This window comes from Garra rufa, chromosome 10 (assembly GCF_049309525.1).
Source record: "Garra rufa chromosome 10, GarRuf1.0, whole genome shotgun sequence".
Classification (NCBI taxonomy): domain Eukaryota; kingdom Metazoa; phylum Chordata; class Actinopteri; order Cypriniformes; family Cyprinidae; genus Garra; species Garra rufa.
The window spans coordinates 8,774,904-8,791,564 of NC_133370.1; the positions used below are offsets into that span (position 1 = coordinate 8,774,904).

A 16,661-nucleotide genomic window follows, 5' to 3' on the forward strand; every position below is an offset into this window, starting at 1 on the left:
AGTCAAATCGTATCAAGAATAAAGTTGAAATTACGAGAATAAAGTCAAATTTCTTGAGAATAAAGTCAAAATATTTTGAGAACACTCAAAATGATTAGAATATAGTAGAAATATTTCCAGAATCAAGTCAAAATTATGAGAATAAAATCTAAATGTTTCGAGAATAAAGTCAAATCGTATCAAGAATAAAGTTGAAATTACGAGAATAAAGTCAAATTTCTTGAGAATAGTCAAAACATTTTGAGAACATTGAGAAATATTTCCAGAATCAAGTCAAAATTATAAGAATAAAATCTAAATATTTCGAGAATAAAGTCAAATTGTATCAAGAATAAAGTCGAAATTACGAGAATAAAGTCAAATGTTTCGAGAATAAAGTCAAAATATATTTTGAGAAAAAAATCATTTGTAAACATACTCTTAGTTTGTGTATTTCTTCACTGCCAGTGAAGCTTAAAATGCCATCCAGTGACACAAAACCTGAGATAAATGACTGGAGTGGAGCAAAAAATAAATAAATAAATAAATAAAATAGCACCTCACTGCTAAAAGCATTCTGTAATCACTCCACTCCAGTCCATGCTTTTCCTTTCACATCCACACGAAACCTGCTCAAACATAAAAAAAGAAGGTAAACACACGCTATAGATTTCCACCTTTATTTAAAATGAAAATATACAATGTTCTCTCAACCCTGCACAATTTTATAACAAAACATAAATCACAAATAGATTAGGCAGGAAAATACTGATTCATAGAAGAATTCTTTCTGAAACTCTTTCTAAAACACGATTGTCATACATTTCGATTTGAGGTCTAACAATACCAGGGACTATAAGAGGCACAAACAAGGTTTGTTACATATAATACATTCTACCCATAATAAAAAAATATTTTTAGTGTAATGTAAGCAACATCAAAGGCATGTAGGACGTTGAGAGTAGGGTACTATAGTAAGAAGCAGCTTAGAGAAAACAGTGTAAGATCTCAACCTGAAATCTTGAGCCAGCATCCCTCAACTGAATCACAATGACGTTTTTGCGTCACAAAAGCTGGTCACACTAGGTTCCAATTCAGGATTAAACAACTGAATTAACATGAAATCAGATCTGCTGACTAATGCAAATGCAATCAGATGAGTAAAAGAGAAAAAAGGCACATCGGAAAAGGTAATGCAGAAGCTTTCTTTCTGAACAAGCTGTGATACGTCCTTACAAATGTTGACCTAGTAGTGCAAATTATGATGCACAACATTGAACAATATGCTTTTCGACAGCTCTGATTTTTTACTTTTACTACAGACTCTTGCAGTCTGATCGCAGTTTTCATGATTCCCTCATCAAGATTCCAGCTGAGAAAGAAATATGATCTAAACCAGTCCAATCTCTATTTTTGGCAATGCATTTCAAAATACAATCTAAAACTACTAAACAAGACTATCATTCTGACTGTCCTTAAAAAAATGGAGGTATGTAAATGCATATTGGAGAGCTGCTGTTTACTTTTGTCTTTATCTACAACTTGATATTTTTGATAGTATCTATAGCTATACTAAGTAATCTACAAACGGTTGAATAATATCGTTATTGCAGTAAAAGACTAGCAAAATTCACAAATACAAAGGTATAGGAACCATGTAAACATTTGTTTGGTACGGTTTAGGCAAGGCGATGAATTTCAATTGTCAGCACTTTAGACAAGAATGTCTTTTGTTCTGAACATGTTGAATATTATTATTAGATCATTTGTACAGCAGGCGTACCTATCCCTGAGAAATAGAAACTGAACCAGGGCCAGTGGTTAGAGGAACTTCTGATCCTCTCTTTGAGGAAGTGAAACAGATTAAAGCCATAATAATCCACAAGACAAACATCACAAAAGTTGTTCACACACATTGTTTCCCTTTTCAAGAACTGAACATCCATGTGAAGCTGTAACATCTGTAGGTTGAGACTGATGAGAGTTCTCGAAAAACAAGTACAGTCAGAAGTGGATTCAGAAAGGTTCCCTTTTTCCAGAAAAGAGAGCGAGGGATGGTATCATGCAGAAAAAGAAGAGTAAAAATGACATAAAAACAAACTGGTACTTCTGGTTCACGAAACATCTGGATTTACCTCATTTACATATTCAACTTAATTACAGAATTATTACAGAAAATTATACTTAATTTTTATTTTTTGAGTAAACTATCCATGTTTTTCTGTTGACCTCCCCTTCTGTTTTGTTGTTAGTCAACTCTGAACTAATTAATAATGCACAGCTAAAGTGCATTAAAAGGGACAGTTCACCTAAAATTTCATCATTTACTCACCCTCCACTTGTCCCAAACCTGTATGAGTTTCTGTCTTCTGCAGAACACAAAAGATGATATTTTGAAGAATGTTAGTAACCAAACAGTTGACGGTAGCCATTGACTTCTGTGGTATTTTTTCTATACTATGGAAGTCAATGGCTACCATCAAGAAGATATTTTAAAGAATGTTGGTAACCAAAAAGACTTCCATAGTATTTTTTTTTTTTTCATACTGTGGAAGTCAATGGTTACCATCAATATATTTTGAAGAATGTTGGTAACCAAACTGTTGATGGTAGCCATTGACTTCTGTAGTATTTTTTTTCCAAACTATGGAAGTCAATAGCTACCATCAAGAGGATGTTTTGAAGAATGTTGCCTAACCAACAGTTGACAGTAACCTTGAACTTCCTTAGTACTTTTTCTATACCATAGACGTCAATGGCTACCATCTAGAAGATATTTTAAAGAATGTTGGTAAAAACAAACAGTTGACGGTAGCCATTGACCTCTGTAGTATTTTTCCCATGCTATGGAAGTCAATGGCTGCCGTCAAGAAGATATTTTGAAGAATGTTGGTAAAACCAAACAGTTGATGGTAGCCATTGACTTCAGCAGTATTTTTCCATACTATGGAAGTCAATGGTTACCATCAAGAAGATATTTTGAAGAACGTTGGTAACCAAACAGTTGATGATAGCCATTGACCTCCGTAGTTTTTTTTCCATACAAGAAGATATTTTGAAGACTTCTGGTAGCCAAACAGTTGATGGTAGCCATTGAGTTCAATATTTTTTTTTTCCATACAGTGGAAGTCAATGGCTACCTTCAAGAAGATATTTTGAAGAATGTTGGTAACCAAACAGTTGACGGTAGCCATTGAATTCCATAGTATTTTTCCATACTGTGGAAGTCAATGGCTACCGTCAAGAAGATATTTGGAAGAATGTTGGTAATCAAACAGTTGATGGTAGCCATTGACTTCCATTGTATTTTTCAATACTGTGGAAGTCAGTGGCTACAGTCAAGAAGATATTTTGAACGTTGGTAACCAAACAGTTGATGGTAGCCATTGACTTCAGCAGTATTTTTCCATACTATGGAAGTCAATGGTTACCATCAAGAAGATATTTTAAAGAATGTTGGTAACCAAAAAGACTTCCATAGTATTTTTTTCCATACTGTGGAAGTCAATGGCTACCGTCAAGAAGATATTTGGAAGAATGTTGGTAATCAAACAGTTGATGGTAGCCATTGACTTCCATTGTATTTTTCAATACTGTGGAAGTCAGTGGCTACAGTCAAGAAGATATTTTGAACGTTGGTAACCAAACAGTTGATGGTAGCCATTGACTTCAGCAGTATTTTTCCATACTATGGAAGTCAATGGTTACCATCAAGAAGATATTTTAAAGAATGTTGGTAACCAAAAAGACTTCCATAGTATTTTTTTCCATACTGTGGAAGTCAATGGCTACCGTCAAGAAGATATTTGGAAGAATGTTGGTAATCAAACAGTTGATGGTAGCCATTGACTTCCATTGTATTTTTCCAATACTGTGGAAGTCAATGGCTACAGTCAAGAAGATATTTTGAATGTTGGTAACCAAACAGTTGACAAAGCCATTGTCTTCAGCAGTATGTTTTCCATAGTATGAAAGTCAATAGCTACCGTCAACTGGTTACCAATATTCTTTAAAATATCTTCTTTTGTGTTTAAAACCTGTAATAAATTCATAGAGATTTGTAACAACATAAGTGTGAGTAAATGATGACAGACCTTTCATTTCTAGGAGAACAGTGAACTTTAAGGGAAATAAAACAAACCCAATACAACTAAAGGCAATGCGAAAGGGTTAGTTAATCCATCAGGATCATTATAAAGTAAAATAAGTTATATGCAAACATATTAAGCTTTGCACCATTTAAGAAAGAGCTGAGCTGTGATTGACATATCCTAGGCAGTATTGTGAACTGTTATATATGGCCACTAGAGGTCAGTGATTACCAACAGAAGACACTTCTTTGTAACAGGAAACTAATATGAAAATAAAATCCATTTGACTCCAGAATGAACACTCCCAAAACAGATTTATATTTGACATACTTCTCAATGACGTTTATTGTACTTTAGGGAATGCTAGTGTTTCCTAAGATGAACTAAAACGCTGGACCTGAACCTTAAGTAAAAAATAATAATAACCCAGACTCATACTGTACATGATCCAAAATCTCTTTTTAGGAGGTCAAAGTGCTCATAGTGAAGTCACAGATTTTCCCCTTTTCCCTGTCTGTACCTGACATTGCACTTCCTCTTCCTGTTTTGCGTGTGTGGGGATCAGTGCCGCAGCGGCACCATCACCTCTACGTAGTTACAGGGGAACAATCCGCTCTGGCCGCGCAGGGTTCCCTCGAACCAGTTCTCGTCTATCTGATTGGTCAGCGTGATGACGTCTCCCTCGTTGAAGCCAAGCTCTCCCTCGTTCTCTGGTTCAAAGTCATACAAAGCCTTGCAGCATGGCTGATCTGTCGCTATGGAGACCGAAGAATGCAAGAGAAGAGAGAGGATAAAAGGTGAAGATGCACAGAGAGGGAAAGAAAGGGTAAACAGAGAGAGAGAAAAAAACTATTAGAAGACAGATTATTTTAAGTACACAAGGAACATTGAAAGTCAAGGCTTTCAGGGCTTTTATTTAACAGCTACTTTGAACAAATATGGTACAAAACGGCTTAAAAAGGATGAAAAAGAATCAAGTTTTGCAACCATGTTACATGACTACATTTTCAAAACTGAGTTTTGTCATTTTTAATTCTAGCAATAAACATTAAGTAATCTTAACAACTGAATTCATATAATAAAGTAATCCTTGGTTCATAAATCAGGTTAAATACCAATGAAATAAAAATATTAATTAACAAAATTTAAATACAATAAAAAATACATCACAAGTTAATTGCATAATGAATTTCTAGATTTAAAAAAGTTTAAATAATAATAATAATAATAATAATAATAATAAATAACTCATAAAATAAAAATAATAATTAAAATATCTGTATTAAATTAGTAAAACTAATATTATATTTCATAAAGGAAAGGTAAACAGAGAAAGAAAACTATTAGAGGACAGATTATTTTAAGTACACATAGAACCATCAAAAATGAAAAGGGCTTTTATTTAACAGCTACTTTGACCAAATATTGTACAAGTGGTACAAGTGAAATGGATTAAAACTTAAGTACACTATTTTTATTTTTAACAACATAAATGAAGCTTTATATATCTTAAAGTTTTGCAACTATTTTACTTTTTAAAACTGAGTTTTTTCTTTTTTCATTTTTAATTCTAGCAATAAACATTAAGCAATCTTAATAACTTGATATAATAAATTCTAGGTTAATAAATTAGGTTAAATACTAATGAAATAATACAAACATTAATTAACAAAATTTAAATACATAAAATAGATTTTTAAAACACTTGTGTAATTTTAATATTTTTAGCAGTCAACATTTTAAAAATGGAACTGTTATTAATTGAATTATTTAATTTAAATTTGAATTATGTTAATTGCCATGATAATGAACTTCTAGAAGAAAAAAAGGTTAAATAATATATAATAATAATAATACATAAAAATAATTAAAATAAAAATATTTTTTATTAAATTAGTAAAATTATCAATATTTATTTTAAACAATATTATTTTTTTATAATTATTTATACTACAATAAAAATAATCTACAATGAGTATATAAGACATAATGGTTAAATACTATTAAATTAGGTTAAATACTACTGAAAAGTAGTAAAAATATGAGTTACCAAAATTTAAAATGTATAAAAAAAATATACAATTTCAAAAATTGAGTAATTTAGATAATTTTAGCAGTCATCATTTTAAAATTTTAATTGTTATTTAATTTTAATTAAGTTAATTGCCATGATAATGAATTTCTAGAAGAAAAGGGGTTAAATAATAATAGATATAAATAAAATAATAATAATTCATAAAAATAAAACATTAAAATATTATATTAGTGAAATTCTAAAACTAATACAATTTTAAAACTAGTTTCTTTTCACACAGAGCTAATTTTATGTTAGACAATAGCTTATCCAACACATATAATGGTTTTCTCTCCAAATAACCTAGAATTAATGTCTTTATTAAAAAAGAAAAGAGAGAGAGAGACAGACAGCCATTTGTACCCTACTTGTGGAAAGTGCTAATGAAATTAAATTGTATCTTTAATGAAAATGAACATACACCAAAACCCCTTTATGCACATGCACTGCAGTCTTCATGCAAAAGAGTACCTTGGTTTAATCAAGAACGAATAAACAGACTGTTCTTCCACCTCAAAACATGCAGGTCCCAAAAGGATCAATATTAGCTTTTAAGCAATCGAACCCCACCGCATGCTAGAAAACACTCATTAAACACTTCAAATCAAACCACATTAATGCTAAAGTCAATCAACTGGAATCATACAAATCATAACATATGCTGCCTATGTAGGGCCTTCCAAATTAGTCACTTGTAAAGTTCCATTTAGGTTAGGATGATTTCTTAGAAAACACCCCATCTAGACTGCGGTTTAAAAACAGCTTGTTTGTGTATGTGAGAGATCTTCCAGTTCTTAAACAGTTCACGCAAGGTTTAATAAATAGGTCATTTTTTAGCTAAACGAGCTAAACAAGCTCCCCGGTGGATAATTCAACATGTGGCAGATTGAGCATGTGTTTGATTAATCTTATGAGGGGCAAATTAATGTGTCATCTCACACACATGAGTGATCTGTCTGTGTTCATCATGGGGTTGTAATATGTGTGAGTGCATTTAGCAATTTCAGTAAGCTTTGAAGCTGGAAAAAAGAGAGAATAAAAGCCCTTCACCATGCTGAGTGTGTGTTTGTGTGTGACTCACAATTGCGTTTTTGGCGAGATGATGCCCTGTTGAAGGAGGGGGCCGCTGACGTAAAAGAATGAGAAACAATAGTCAGTCTTTGCGTGACTCCACACACACACACTCTTTTACAGTGGAAACTAACTGACACAGACATCAAACACACAACATGCATGACAAGTTCATCTTCACACATGCTATGTTGACTGCTTCAGCAGGATGTATACTGTGAAATTTCTTTAAACACTTTCCAAAATGTGCTGTATGCAATAGAGCACACTGCAACAGATACTATATCAAACACTGCAATGCTCCAGTGTTGTTATTGTTAACTGGAGCAAATTAGAAACGTTACCCTGGCAACTAACTGAAATAAACACATTGACGTACTAAAATGGTTGGTGGCGCTAGAGGGTTTGAGTTACAGACTCCAAATTTGCTGTAGATAATGATGCGATTGTCCTCTATCTGTGTGCCAAATTTCATAGCTTTCCAAATTGTTCTAAAAGACTGAAAAATTAATTATATGCTAAAGTGTTTGTAAAATGCAGTATTTTACAACTCAAAATAGCTGAAAATCTTATGATTTTTGGTCAAACTGTTCAGAAATTATAAACAAAAATGTAAATTTTTATTTCTTTTGACCAGTAGGTAGCGCTGTGCCCGAAACAACTCATGTGACTTCAGGTCATGCTTGGTATAACACATACCAAATTCAGTTAGAATCCACTAAAATGTTAGATATAGCTATGATATATTAGCCTGGCAAGCCAGACCCACATAAATGTAGGGTCTGGGCACTCTCCATAGACAGGGCTCAACCGGAGGGGTGGGATAAACGGTTGTCTTTCAAACTCCTCTCCACGCAATAGGATAGCGCTACAACCAATCAGAGACGTAGTTGGTCAGGTGACGTAGTCAGAGCGACGAAGATTTTTAACAAAAATCAGTGCACTGTGCAGTCTGTCAGCCAAATAATAGACATAGATGGGCACTAAACCTTTAAAAGTAAACAAAAACATGCACAGACAAATCCAAATTACACCCTGCGGCTCGTGACGATACATTGATGTCCTAAGACACGAAACGATCGGTTTTTGCAAGAAAATGAACAGTATTTATATAATTTTCTTTTTACCTTTGATACACACCCACGTCCATCTGTCATGAGCACGAGTTTAGCATATCTATGATTCGACTCGTCACATGTGAACGCGCTTTGATGTAGTATACGCAAACACCGAAAGGGGAAATATGTAAAAAAAAAGTCCAGGATGAGTTTGCGCAAGCAAACGTAATCTTTTTCAGCCTTAAATGGGTTTGAACAACCAGGACAAGCGCAAGTAATTACCATTTTGAATAGCCGCTATATCCACAATCTCTTGTGCTGTGTAAACAATGAGTGTCGTATACACGCCACAGATCGCTTCCGGTGTTTGCGTATTCTACACCACAGCGCGTTCAGATGTAACGTTAACGAGCTCCTGCTCAGGACACATGGACGTGGCTGTGTATCAAAAGTAAAAAATTATATAAATACTGTTCAGTTTTCCACGCTTAATTCACGGAACCAGGAATTCATGTCTGACTGAACTTATGGTCGCAGGTCAGTCGTCATCATGTTAAGCCCGCCCACCGACTCGTGATTGGCCCGGTACATCTTGAATTTTTCGGAAATTTAAGTGAATTGAGAGTAACTAGACTGACCTTGGAAGCAAATGTAATTTGCTGCCGCTAGGGGCGCGTCTAGATTCTAGGCTAATGATATATAGCTAGCAGTTAGATATAGATATGTCCATTTTTGTGCAAATTTCATCAAATTCATTAACATGTTTTATGTGAATAGTTTGGTCTATCAGAAATCTTTTGACAGCTTTTTACCAACATTGTCTAAAGATGATATGAGCCAATTTACTTATGTTTCAAAACTTATTAGCAAAATCATGATTGCAATTTTGACCTGTTGGTGGCACTATAGAGTTTGAGTTTGACTCTTCAAATTTCCTGTGCTTAATGCTGAGACTGTCCTCTATTGATGTGCCGAATTTCATAATTTTCCCAAAAGAGGTTCTATAAGATTCATAACAATATATTCCACTTCGAGTCTAATGATATTAATCTTCTGATTTCTGGTAAAACTGTTCAGAAATTACAAAGAAAAATATACATTTTCTATATCTTTTGACCAGTACGTGGTGTGGTACTGTACAACATGAACCAAGTTTGATCAGAATTCACTAAAGCATTGCAAAGATAGAGATATGTCAATTTTTGCATGAATTGTCAAATTTGTTAACATGCTTTACAAGAATCCATCTGAAATCTTTTGATACATTTTTTCTAGCATTGTCTGAAAATGATATGAGCCAATTTTGGTGAAAATCAGACAAACTGTCTAGGACAAGTTCGAAAAAGTATGTATTTTTGCAAAATTCTAAATCTTGACCTTTAGAAATTTAGATTTATGATTCAAAAGTTATTAATAGAAACATGAGCGCAAATTAGGCCTGTTAGTGGAGCTAATGAGTTTAAGTTACAGACTCCAAATTTGCTGAGGATAATAATAAAGCCTGTCCTCTATCTGTGTGCCAAATCTAATAACTTTGCTGCAAACGTATCTATAAGATTCGTAACAATACGCTTAAACGTTTGTAAAATTCAGTATTTTACTACATTATTTAAGATGGTCCAATATAAATGGCTGACACAGGAAAATTGTGACCCTGGACCACAAAACCAGTCATAAGGTTTAATTTTACAAAACTGAGATGTATGCATCACATGAAAGCTCAATAAATAAGCTTTCTATTGATGTATGGTTTGTTAGGATAGGACAATATTTGGCCGAGATACATCTATTTGAAAATGAGGAATCTGAGGGTGCAAAAAAAATCAAAATACTGAGAAAATCGCCTTTAAAGTTGTCCAAATCAGGTTCTTAACAATGCATATTACTAATCAAAAATTACATTTTGATATATTTACAGTAGGAATTTTACAAAAATCTTCATGGAACATGATCTTTACTTAATTCCCTAATGATTTTTGGCATAAAAAAAAATCTGTAATTTTGACCCATGCAATGTATTTTTGGCTATTGCTACAAACATACCCCAGCGACTTAAGACTGGTTTTGTGGTCCAGGGTCACAATTGGGTATTGTTTGATTCGGTATGCCGTTCTGAACCTAACAAGATCAATCTTAGGATTTTTAGTCAAACTTTTAGAAATTATAAACAATGTAATTTTTTTTTTACATATTTTGACCAGTAGGTGGCACTGTGCCGAAACTACTCATGCTTGATATAACTTGTACCAAGTTTGGCCAGAATCCACTAAAGTGTTGCAAAGACACAGCCTCACATGCATTTTAGTGTGAATTTTCGTCAAATTCATTAACATGCCTTTCAAGAACGGTTAAAGGTTGTATCAGCGATTTCTAGCCTAAAACATAAAGTGTCAATTTCAGCTGACCTTTCTTCACGATCCGCTCGCTGCCTGCCCCATAAATTGTCTGTGAAAAAACCGCGTCTCTCTGGTCAGCCTAGGGTCCGAGATATACCAAAAAAACAATCGGCACTACCAACCTTTCCACAGATAAACAAACAGTGTTCCAACCAATCAGCGTCAGGGGTTTGGTGTTGTGGACTTTCCTACTGGTGCAGGGATGTAAGGGAGGCGGAGCGAAAGTCCACAACACCAAGCCCCTGACGCTGATTGGTTGGAACACTGTTTGTTTATCTGTGGAAAGGTTGGTAGTGCCGATTGTTTTTTTGGCATATCTCGGACCCTAGGCTGACCAGAGAGAAGCGTTTTTTTCACAGACAATTTATGGGGCAGGCAGCGAGCGGATCGTGATGAAAGGTCAGCTGAAATTGACACTTTATGTTTCAGGCTAGAAATCGCTGATACAACCTTTAAGTCTATTGGAAATCTTTTGATAACTTTTTGCCAGCACTGTCTAAAGATGATCTGAGCCAATATTGCTGAAAATTTGACAAACAGTCTAAAAATCTCACAAAATTCAAAGACTGTAGAAATTGAAAGTATCCATTCGATATTAGCAGAAAGAAGCAAATTCTACCTATTGGTGGTGCTAGAGAGTTTGAGTTTGAGGCACCAAATTCCCTGTGGTTAATGTTGAGACTGTCCTCTATGTGTGTGCCAAACTTCATAACTTTTTAATTAGAAGAAGAAATGTTAAATGGTTTGTATTGCGTACTGAGTAATGTCTGGACCTGAAAACTGAAAAATGCTCAATTTAAAGTAGTTAATAATTTTTTTTCAGCATATGAATAAACTTTACGAGAAATAAGCATTGTAGTCAGTAAATATTGGCTTTGCTATGTCTAAAGCTCAATTCAATTTCTTCTAGATCATTAGATTTGACTTTATTGTGCCTTGGAAGGCAGCTCGAAACCTCAGACAGTCTGTTTCCATTATAAACTAAATCAAAACACTGTTTAGTAAGTCATTCACTGTCTGGGCAGCCAGACTGGCGAAGGTTTTGGAAAGCCAACGTTTTAAAATACCAAGTATTATACAGTATACACTCTGTACAGCATGCAGTGTTCCATTCGGAACATGTGTCAGCTAATCAATTGCGTTGTCTTGTCTCATCTCTGTGGAAAATAGAGACTATGAGAATAAACTCTCAGTCTGTCTAGTGCAGCATGCGGAAATCTGCTAAGGTTCTCATAACAAATCAATGACTATGACCTATTAGACTGATTTCCATTAAACTTGTTCTCGATTAAAATTATTTTCAGAAGAAAAAGCTGTAATGTCTAAGCCAAAGCATCATTCAGGAAGACTAACTACACTGCATGAAGGAAGATCTAAAAGACATCTAAAACACGTAATGGCTTTTGGTGTTTCATATCTACCATTACCATTCAGACTGTGACTCCGTAATAAAATCTAATTAAAATTACATCTAGGCCACCTCAAAAATGTTGTTTAATTTAAGGTAAGGTCTACATGTGTTTAAACACATTATCTCAGTTGTTGACTCATTTTTTTTATTATTATTAAAGGAATAGTTCACCCAAAAATAAAGATGCAGATGAGTTTTGCAGAACAGATTTGGAGAATTGCAGCATTACGGTCACTTGCTCACCAATGGATCCTTTGCAGTGAATGGGTGCCGTCAGAATGGGAGTCCAAACAGCTGATAAAAACATCACAATAATCCACACCACTCTAATCCATCAATTAACATCTTGTGAAGCAAAACGCTGTGTTTACATCAATCATTAAGACCTTTTAAGACTATACTTTCACTCCATAATTCATAATAGTGCTTCCTCTGGTGAAAAAGTCCATCCCCTGTTGTCCTCTCGCATCAAAATTGACCGATATATTTGTTTAGAACAGTTTTTGATTGTTTTCTATTATAAACTGAGATCAAAATAATGCATATTTCTCACCCGTTTCAGACGAGACAACTTTTTTTTTTACTGGAGGAAGCATTATTTTGGGTTATGGATTTCAGCTGGAAGCAACAATTTTAAGGTCAAAACGTTTAATGATGGATTCGTTTCTTACAAACACCCAGCTTTTCACTTCACAAGATGTTAACTGATGGACTGGGGTGGTGTGGATTACTTGTGGATTTTTGTGATGTTTTTATCAGATCTTTGAATTCTGATGGCACCCATTCCCTGCAGAGGATCCATTGGTGAGCAAGTGATGTGATGCCCAATTTCTCTAATTCTGTTATGATAAGAACAAACTCATCTACATTTTGGATGGCTTGAGAGTTAGTAACCTTTTTGCAAACATTTTTTTTGGTTGAAGCCATGTGTAAATGAACGAAGTGAGCTCACCTGCGGATGAGTATGAGGGTGGCGCAGCTGGCGGATTCCAGCCTCCATTGGAGTCTTCCGCATCTAAGGAATCAAAACTGGGTTTGGACACAGGCATCCGTTTCTGCCGTGGCTGAGATTGGGCCTTGTTTACTCTGCAGAGCACATAAGCAAACATGAACACAAATGCATGCAAACGCAAACAGGCTAGACACTGTAAACCATCTATCAGGAGAAAGAGGCTGAAAATATTTCACCAAAAAATTAATTTATTATATGTGACCCTGGACCACAAAACCAGTCTTAAGTCGCTGGGGTATATTTGTAGCAATAGCCAAAAATACATTGCATGGGTCAAAATTATTGATTTTTCTTTTATGTCAAAAATCATTAGGATATTAAGTAAAGATCATGATCCATGAAGATTTTTTGTAAAATTCCTACTGTAAACCTATCAAAATGTAATTTTTGATTAGTAATATGCATTGTTAAGAACTTAATTTGGACAACTTTAAAGGTGATTTTCTCAGTATTTTGATTTTTTTGCACCCTCAGATTCCAGATTTTCAAATAGATGTATCTCGGCCAAATATTGTCCTATCCTAACAAACCATATATCAATAGAAAGCTTATTTATTGAGCTTTCATATGATGTATATATCTCAGTTTTGTAAAATTTTACCTTATGACTGGTTTTGTGGTCCAGGGTCACATATACACTTTAAGTATAGTGCAGATGCCATATGGACTTTTTAAAATAATATTAAAGCTATGATGCTTTTGCATTCCATTTGTAGCTTGAAACCTTTAGTTCCCGTTCATTGTAGAAAAAAAAAATACCTATCAACATTTCTACTATTCCAGGGAAGAACGTCAGATGGGTTTGGACATGACAAATATGTATTTGATGAAGACTGATAAAGATACAATGGAGGTTCATCTCTAACCTTTCCCTCATACTCTGTGCCAGCTCCTCCAGGACCTCCATAGACTGTCTGTGAAACTGCAGCTGAGATTCAACCAAAGCTGCGAGTTGACTCACCTGCTCCACCTACAAACACACATACAACACACAGGCACTGCCTTAGAATAAAGAGCTGTTATCTGTAAGCTTCTTCTTTAATGCTTCACTGTGTTTGATTTTGCATGTCTATTTCTGCTACATCACAAGGGCTTTGATTTTCAGGAAATACATCTCAATAACCAAATGCATTTTTCTTAGAGCATTGGTAAACAGTTTTTTGCTTTTAGCAGGAACACCACTAAATTCTGTAGACTTATTGCTGAAATTAAAAATGGCACTCTATGCTCCTGTGGCTTTCCACTAAAACTGAAACGGAACTAGTTTCAAGTTTCATTACTTAAAATAAAATGAACATTAACTGAAATATTTTATTTATTTTTTATTTCAGCTAGCTGTCAAGTCAACATTTTAATTTACAAAAAAAAATTAAACTATAACTGATATAAAAATAAACAAACTACAAAATAAATAAATAAATAAAAACTATTAAAAATTACAAAAATGCACATCACTTACTAAAATTTGATAATGGAGAAATAAAAAAAGGATTCAATTGAATAATAATAAAAGCTAGAATTTACACAGTTTTAAAGCGTTTAAAATAGTTATTTGCAAAAATGTTCAAATATGTTCCTGTAAACAGCTGGAATGAGCTTCATATCCAAATCATAAATCATAACAAGGAGTATAAAAAGAAGTGACCATAAACACTCCTAAGTTGACCCAAAAAAGTCATACATCATGTGCATTATTTAAGATGCAATATACAAAATGCAGAAAAAAAAAAATAATAATAATAATAATATTATATATATATATATATATATAAATCCAAGGTACACTACAGATTTTTAATGTTTTTTTTTTTTCAGCAGAATTCTCTTCTGCTGACCAAGCATGCACGTATTTGATCCAAAATACAGCAAAAGCAGTAATATTGTGAAATATTTTTACTACTAAAAATAGAATTATTTAACATAACGGCTTTCTATTTTAATATATTTTAAAATGTAATTTATTTCTGTGATCAAAACTACTTTTCTAGCATCATTACTCTAGTCTTCAGTGTCACATGATGCTTCAGAAATGATTCTAATATATAGATTTGCTGTTAAAAAAGCTTTAGTGGCATTAGACACTATATCATTTAAAAGCCTGGGTCAGTAATGTTTTACTTTTTTGGGTACGAAATTATAGAAATTAATACTTTTATTTAGTAAGGATGTTTTAAATTGATCAAAAGTGATGATAATGTTACAAAAGACTTCCATTTCAGATAAATGCTATTCTATTACATTTCTATTTATGAAAGAAACTTGAAAAACAATCCACTCAGCTGTTTTTTTTAACTTAATAATGAATGTTTCTGAGCAGCAAATCAGAATATTAGAATGATTTGTGAAGTCTCGTGTAATACTGAAATCACAGGAATAAATTACATTTTAACATATATATGTAAATAGAGAGTAGTTATTTATTCATATAGTATAAATATTTCACAATATTACTGCTTTTGCTGTATTTTGGATTAAATAAATGTAGGCTTGGTGAGGAGAAGAGAATTCTTTAAAAAAAACATTTGAAACTTTTGACTGGTAGTTTACATACATGGCAAATTGAGGAACTTTTTGTGAGCACACCACAAAGACCTTATTTAATTAGAGGTCTGCGTTTTAAGACCAATGTAGAATTTAATCAGAAACATCCCACCATTTTCATAGTCTCTGGCCAGCAGGCCAGTGTCGATAAAACAGACTGATAAATGTGTTGGCTCAGCAGGGTGTCTGGAAAATATCCAGCACTCAGTGATGTGGATAACTGCAGCAACAGTACAATTATATGAATCTCCCTGGTTCTGGACTATAAAAACTTTCCATTAGGGGGTCATTTGATTAGAATTTTAGTGCCATTCGCTCAGACAAGCATCATTGTTTTATTACTCATTAAGCAACCAAAAAAAAAAAATTAAGAACTAATCTTGTAATTTTATTTTTGAATCACATCTATGAATGCAAGGTTTTTCAAAATAAAAAGACAAAGTTTCAAATTGAGTTTGCATACGGCTTCTAAAACACATCAGCAATAACGTATTGGCAGGTGCTTTTTACAAAAGCGATCTGTGACAAAGTCTGATTGCCATTAAAAACAGCTAAAAATAAACCACATCCTAAGTGGCAAGAATGCCACCAAAGCTTAAAATCCATATATCAATACCTTTCAGCATCTTAAAAAGGAGGTGCTCAAAGACTCTAATAGGCTGAAGTGAGCTTACGTCAGTATCCAGAAGGTTCTGCATGCTGGTTTCTGCGGCATCTTTGATCTCTTCGAACTTCTCCGCTGCTTGCCTAAGCTCCTCATCTGGAATCTTCCCTTGGCGCTTCTTCTTGTAGTCGTAATCCAGTCGACGGCCCTCCAGTTTTTTTAGATGATGCTGAGAAAAACCAGAGCATATTATTATTATTATTATTATTATTAATAAAAATAATAATAATAATAATAATATTACTCGATCACACTATTTAAGGTGGCATTTTAATGCCACGTTAAAAACTAAAAAAATATATAAAATGAAGAAATTAAAAGTTGTAATATTTTGAGAATAAAGTAGAAATATTAAAAAAGGTGA

At 33.6% G+C, this 16,661-nt stretch overlaps 1 protein-coding gene across 1 annotated transcript in view; it reads right to left on the bottom strand.

Moving 5' to 3' along the window:
* Positions 1-645: 645 nt before the first annotated feature.
* The window catches only part of sh3gl1a (SH3-domain GRB2-like 1a), a 28,229-nt gene continuing 12,213 nt past the window's right edge, over positions 646-16,661 (bottom strand). The window contains exons 6-10 of the mRNA XM_073849219.1: positions 16,308-16,466; positions 13,959-14,062; positions 13,033-13,166; positions 7,226-7,270; positions 646-4,825 (exon numbers count right to left, since the gene is read on the bottom strand). Of these exons, the coding sequence (XP_073705320.1) occupies positions 4,632-4,825; positions 7,226-7,270; positions 13,033-13,166; positions 13,959-14,062; positions 16,308-16,466 (636 nt within the window). The 3' untranslated portion in view covers positions 646-4,631. The remainder of the gene's footprint in view (positions 4,826-7,225; positions 7,271-13,032; positions 13,167-13,958; positions 14,063-16,307; positions 16,467-16,661) is intronic.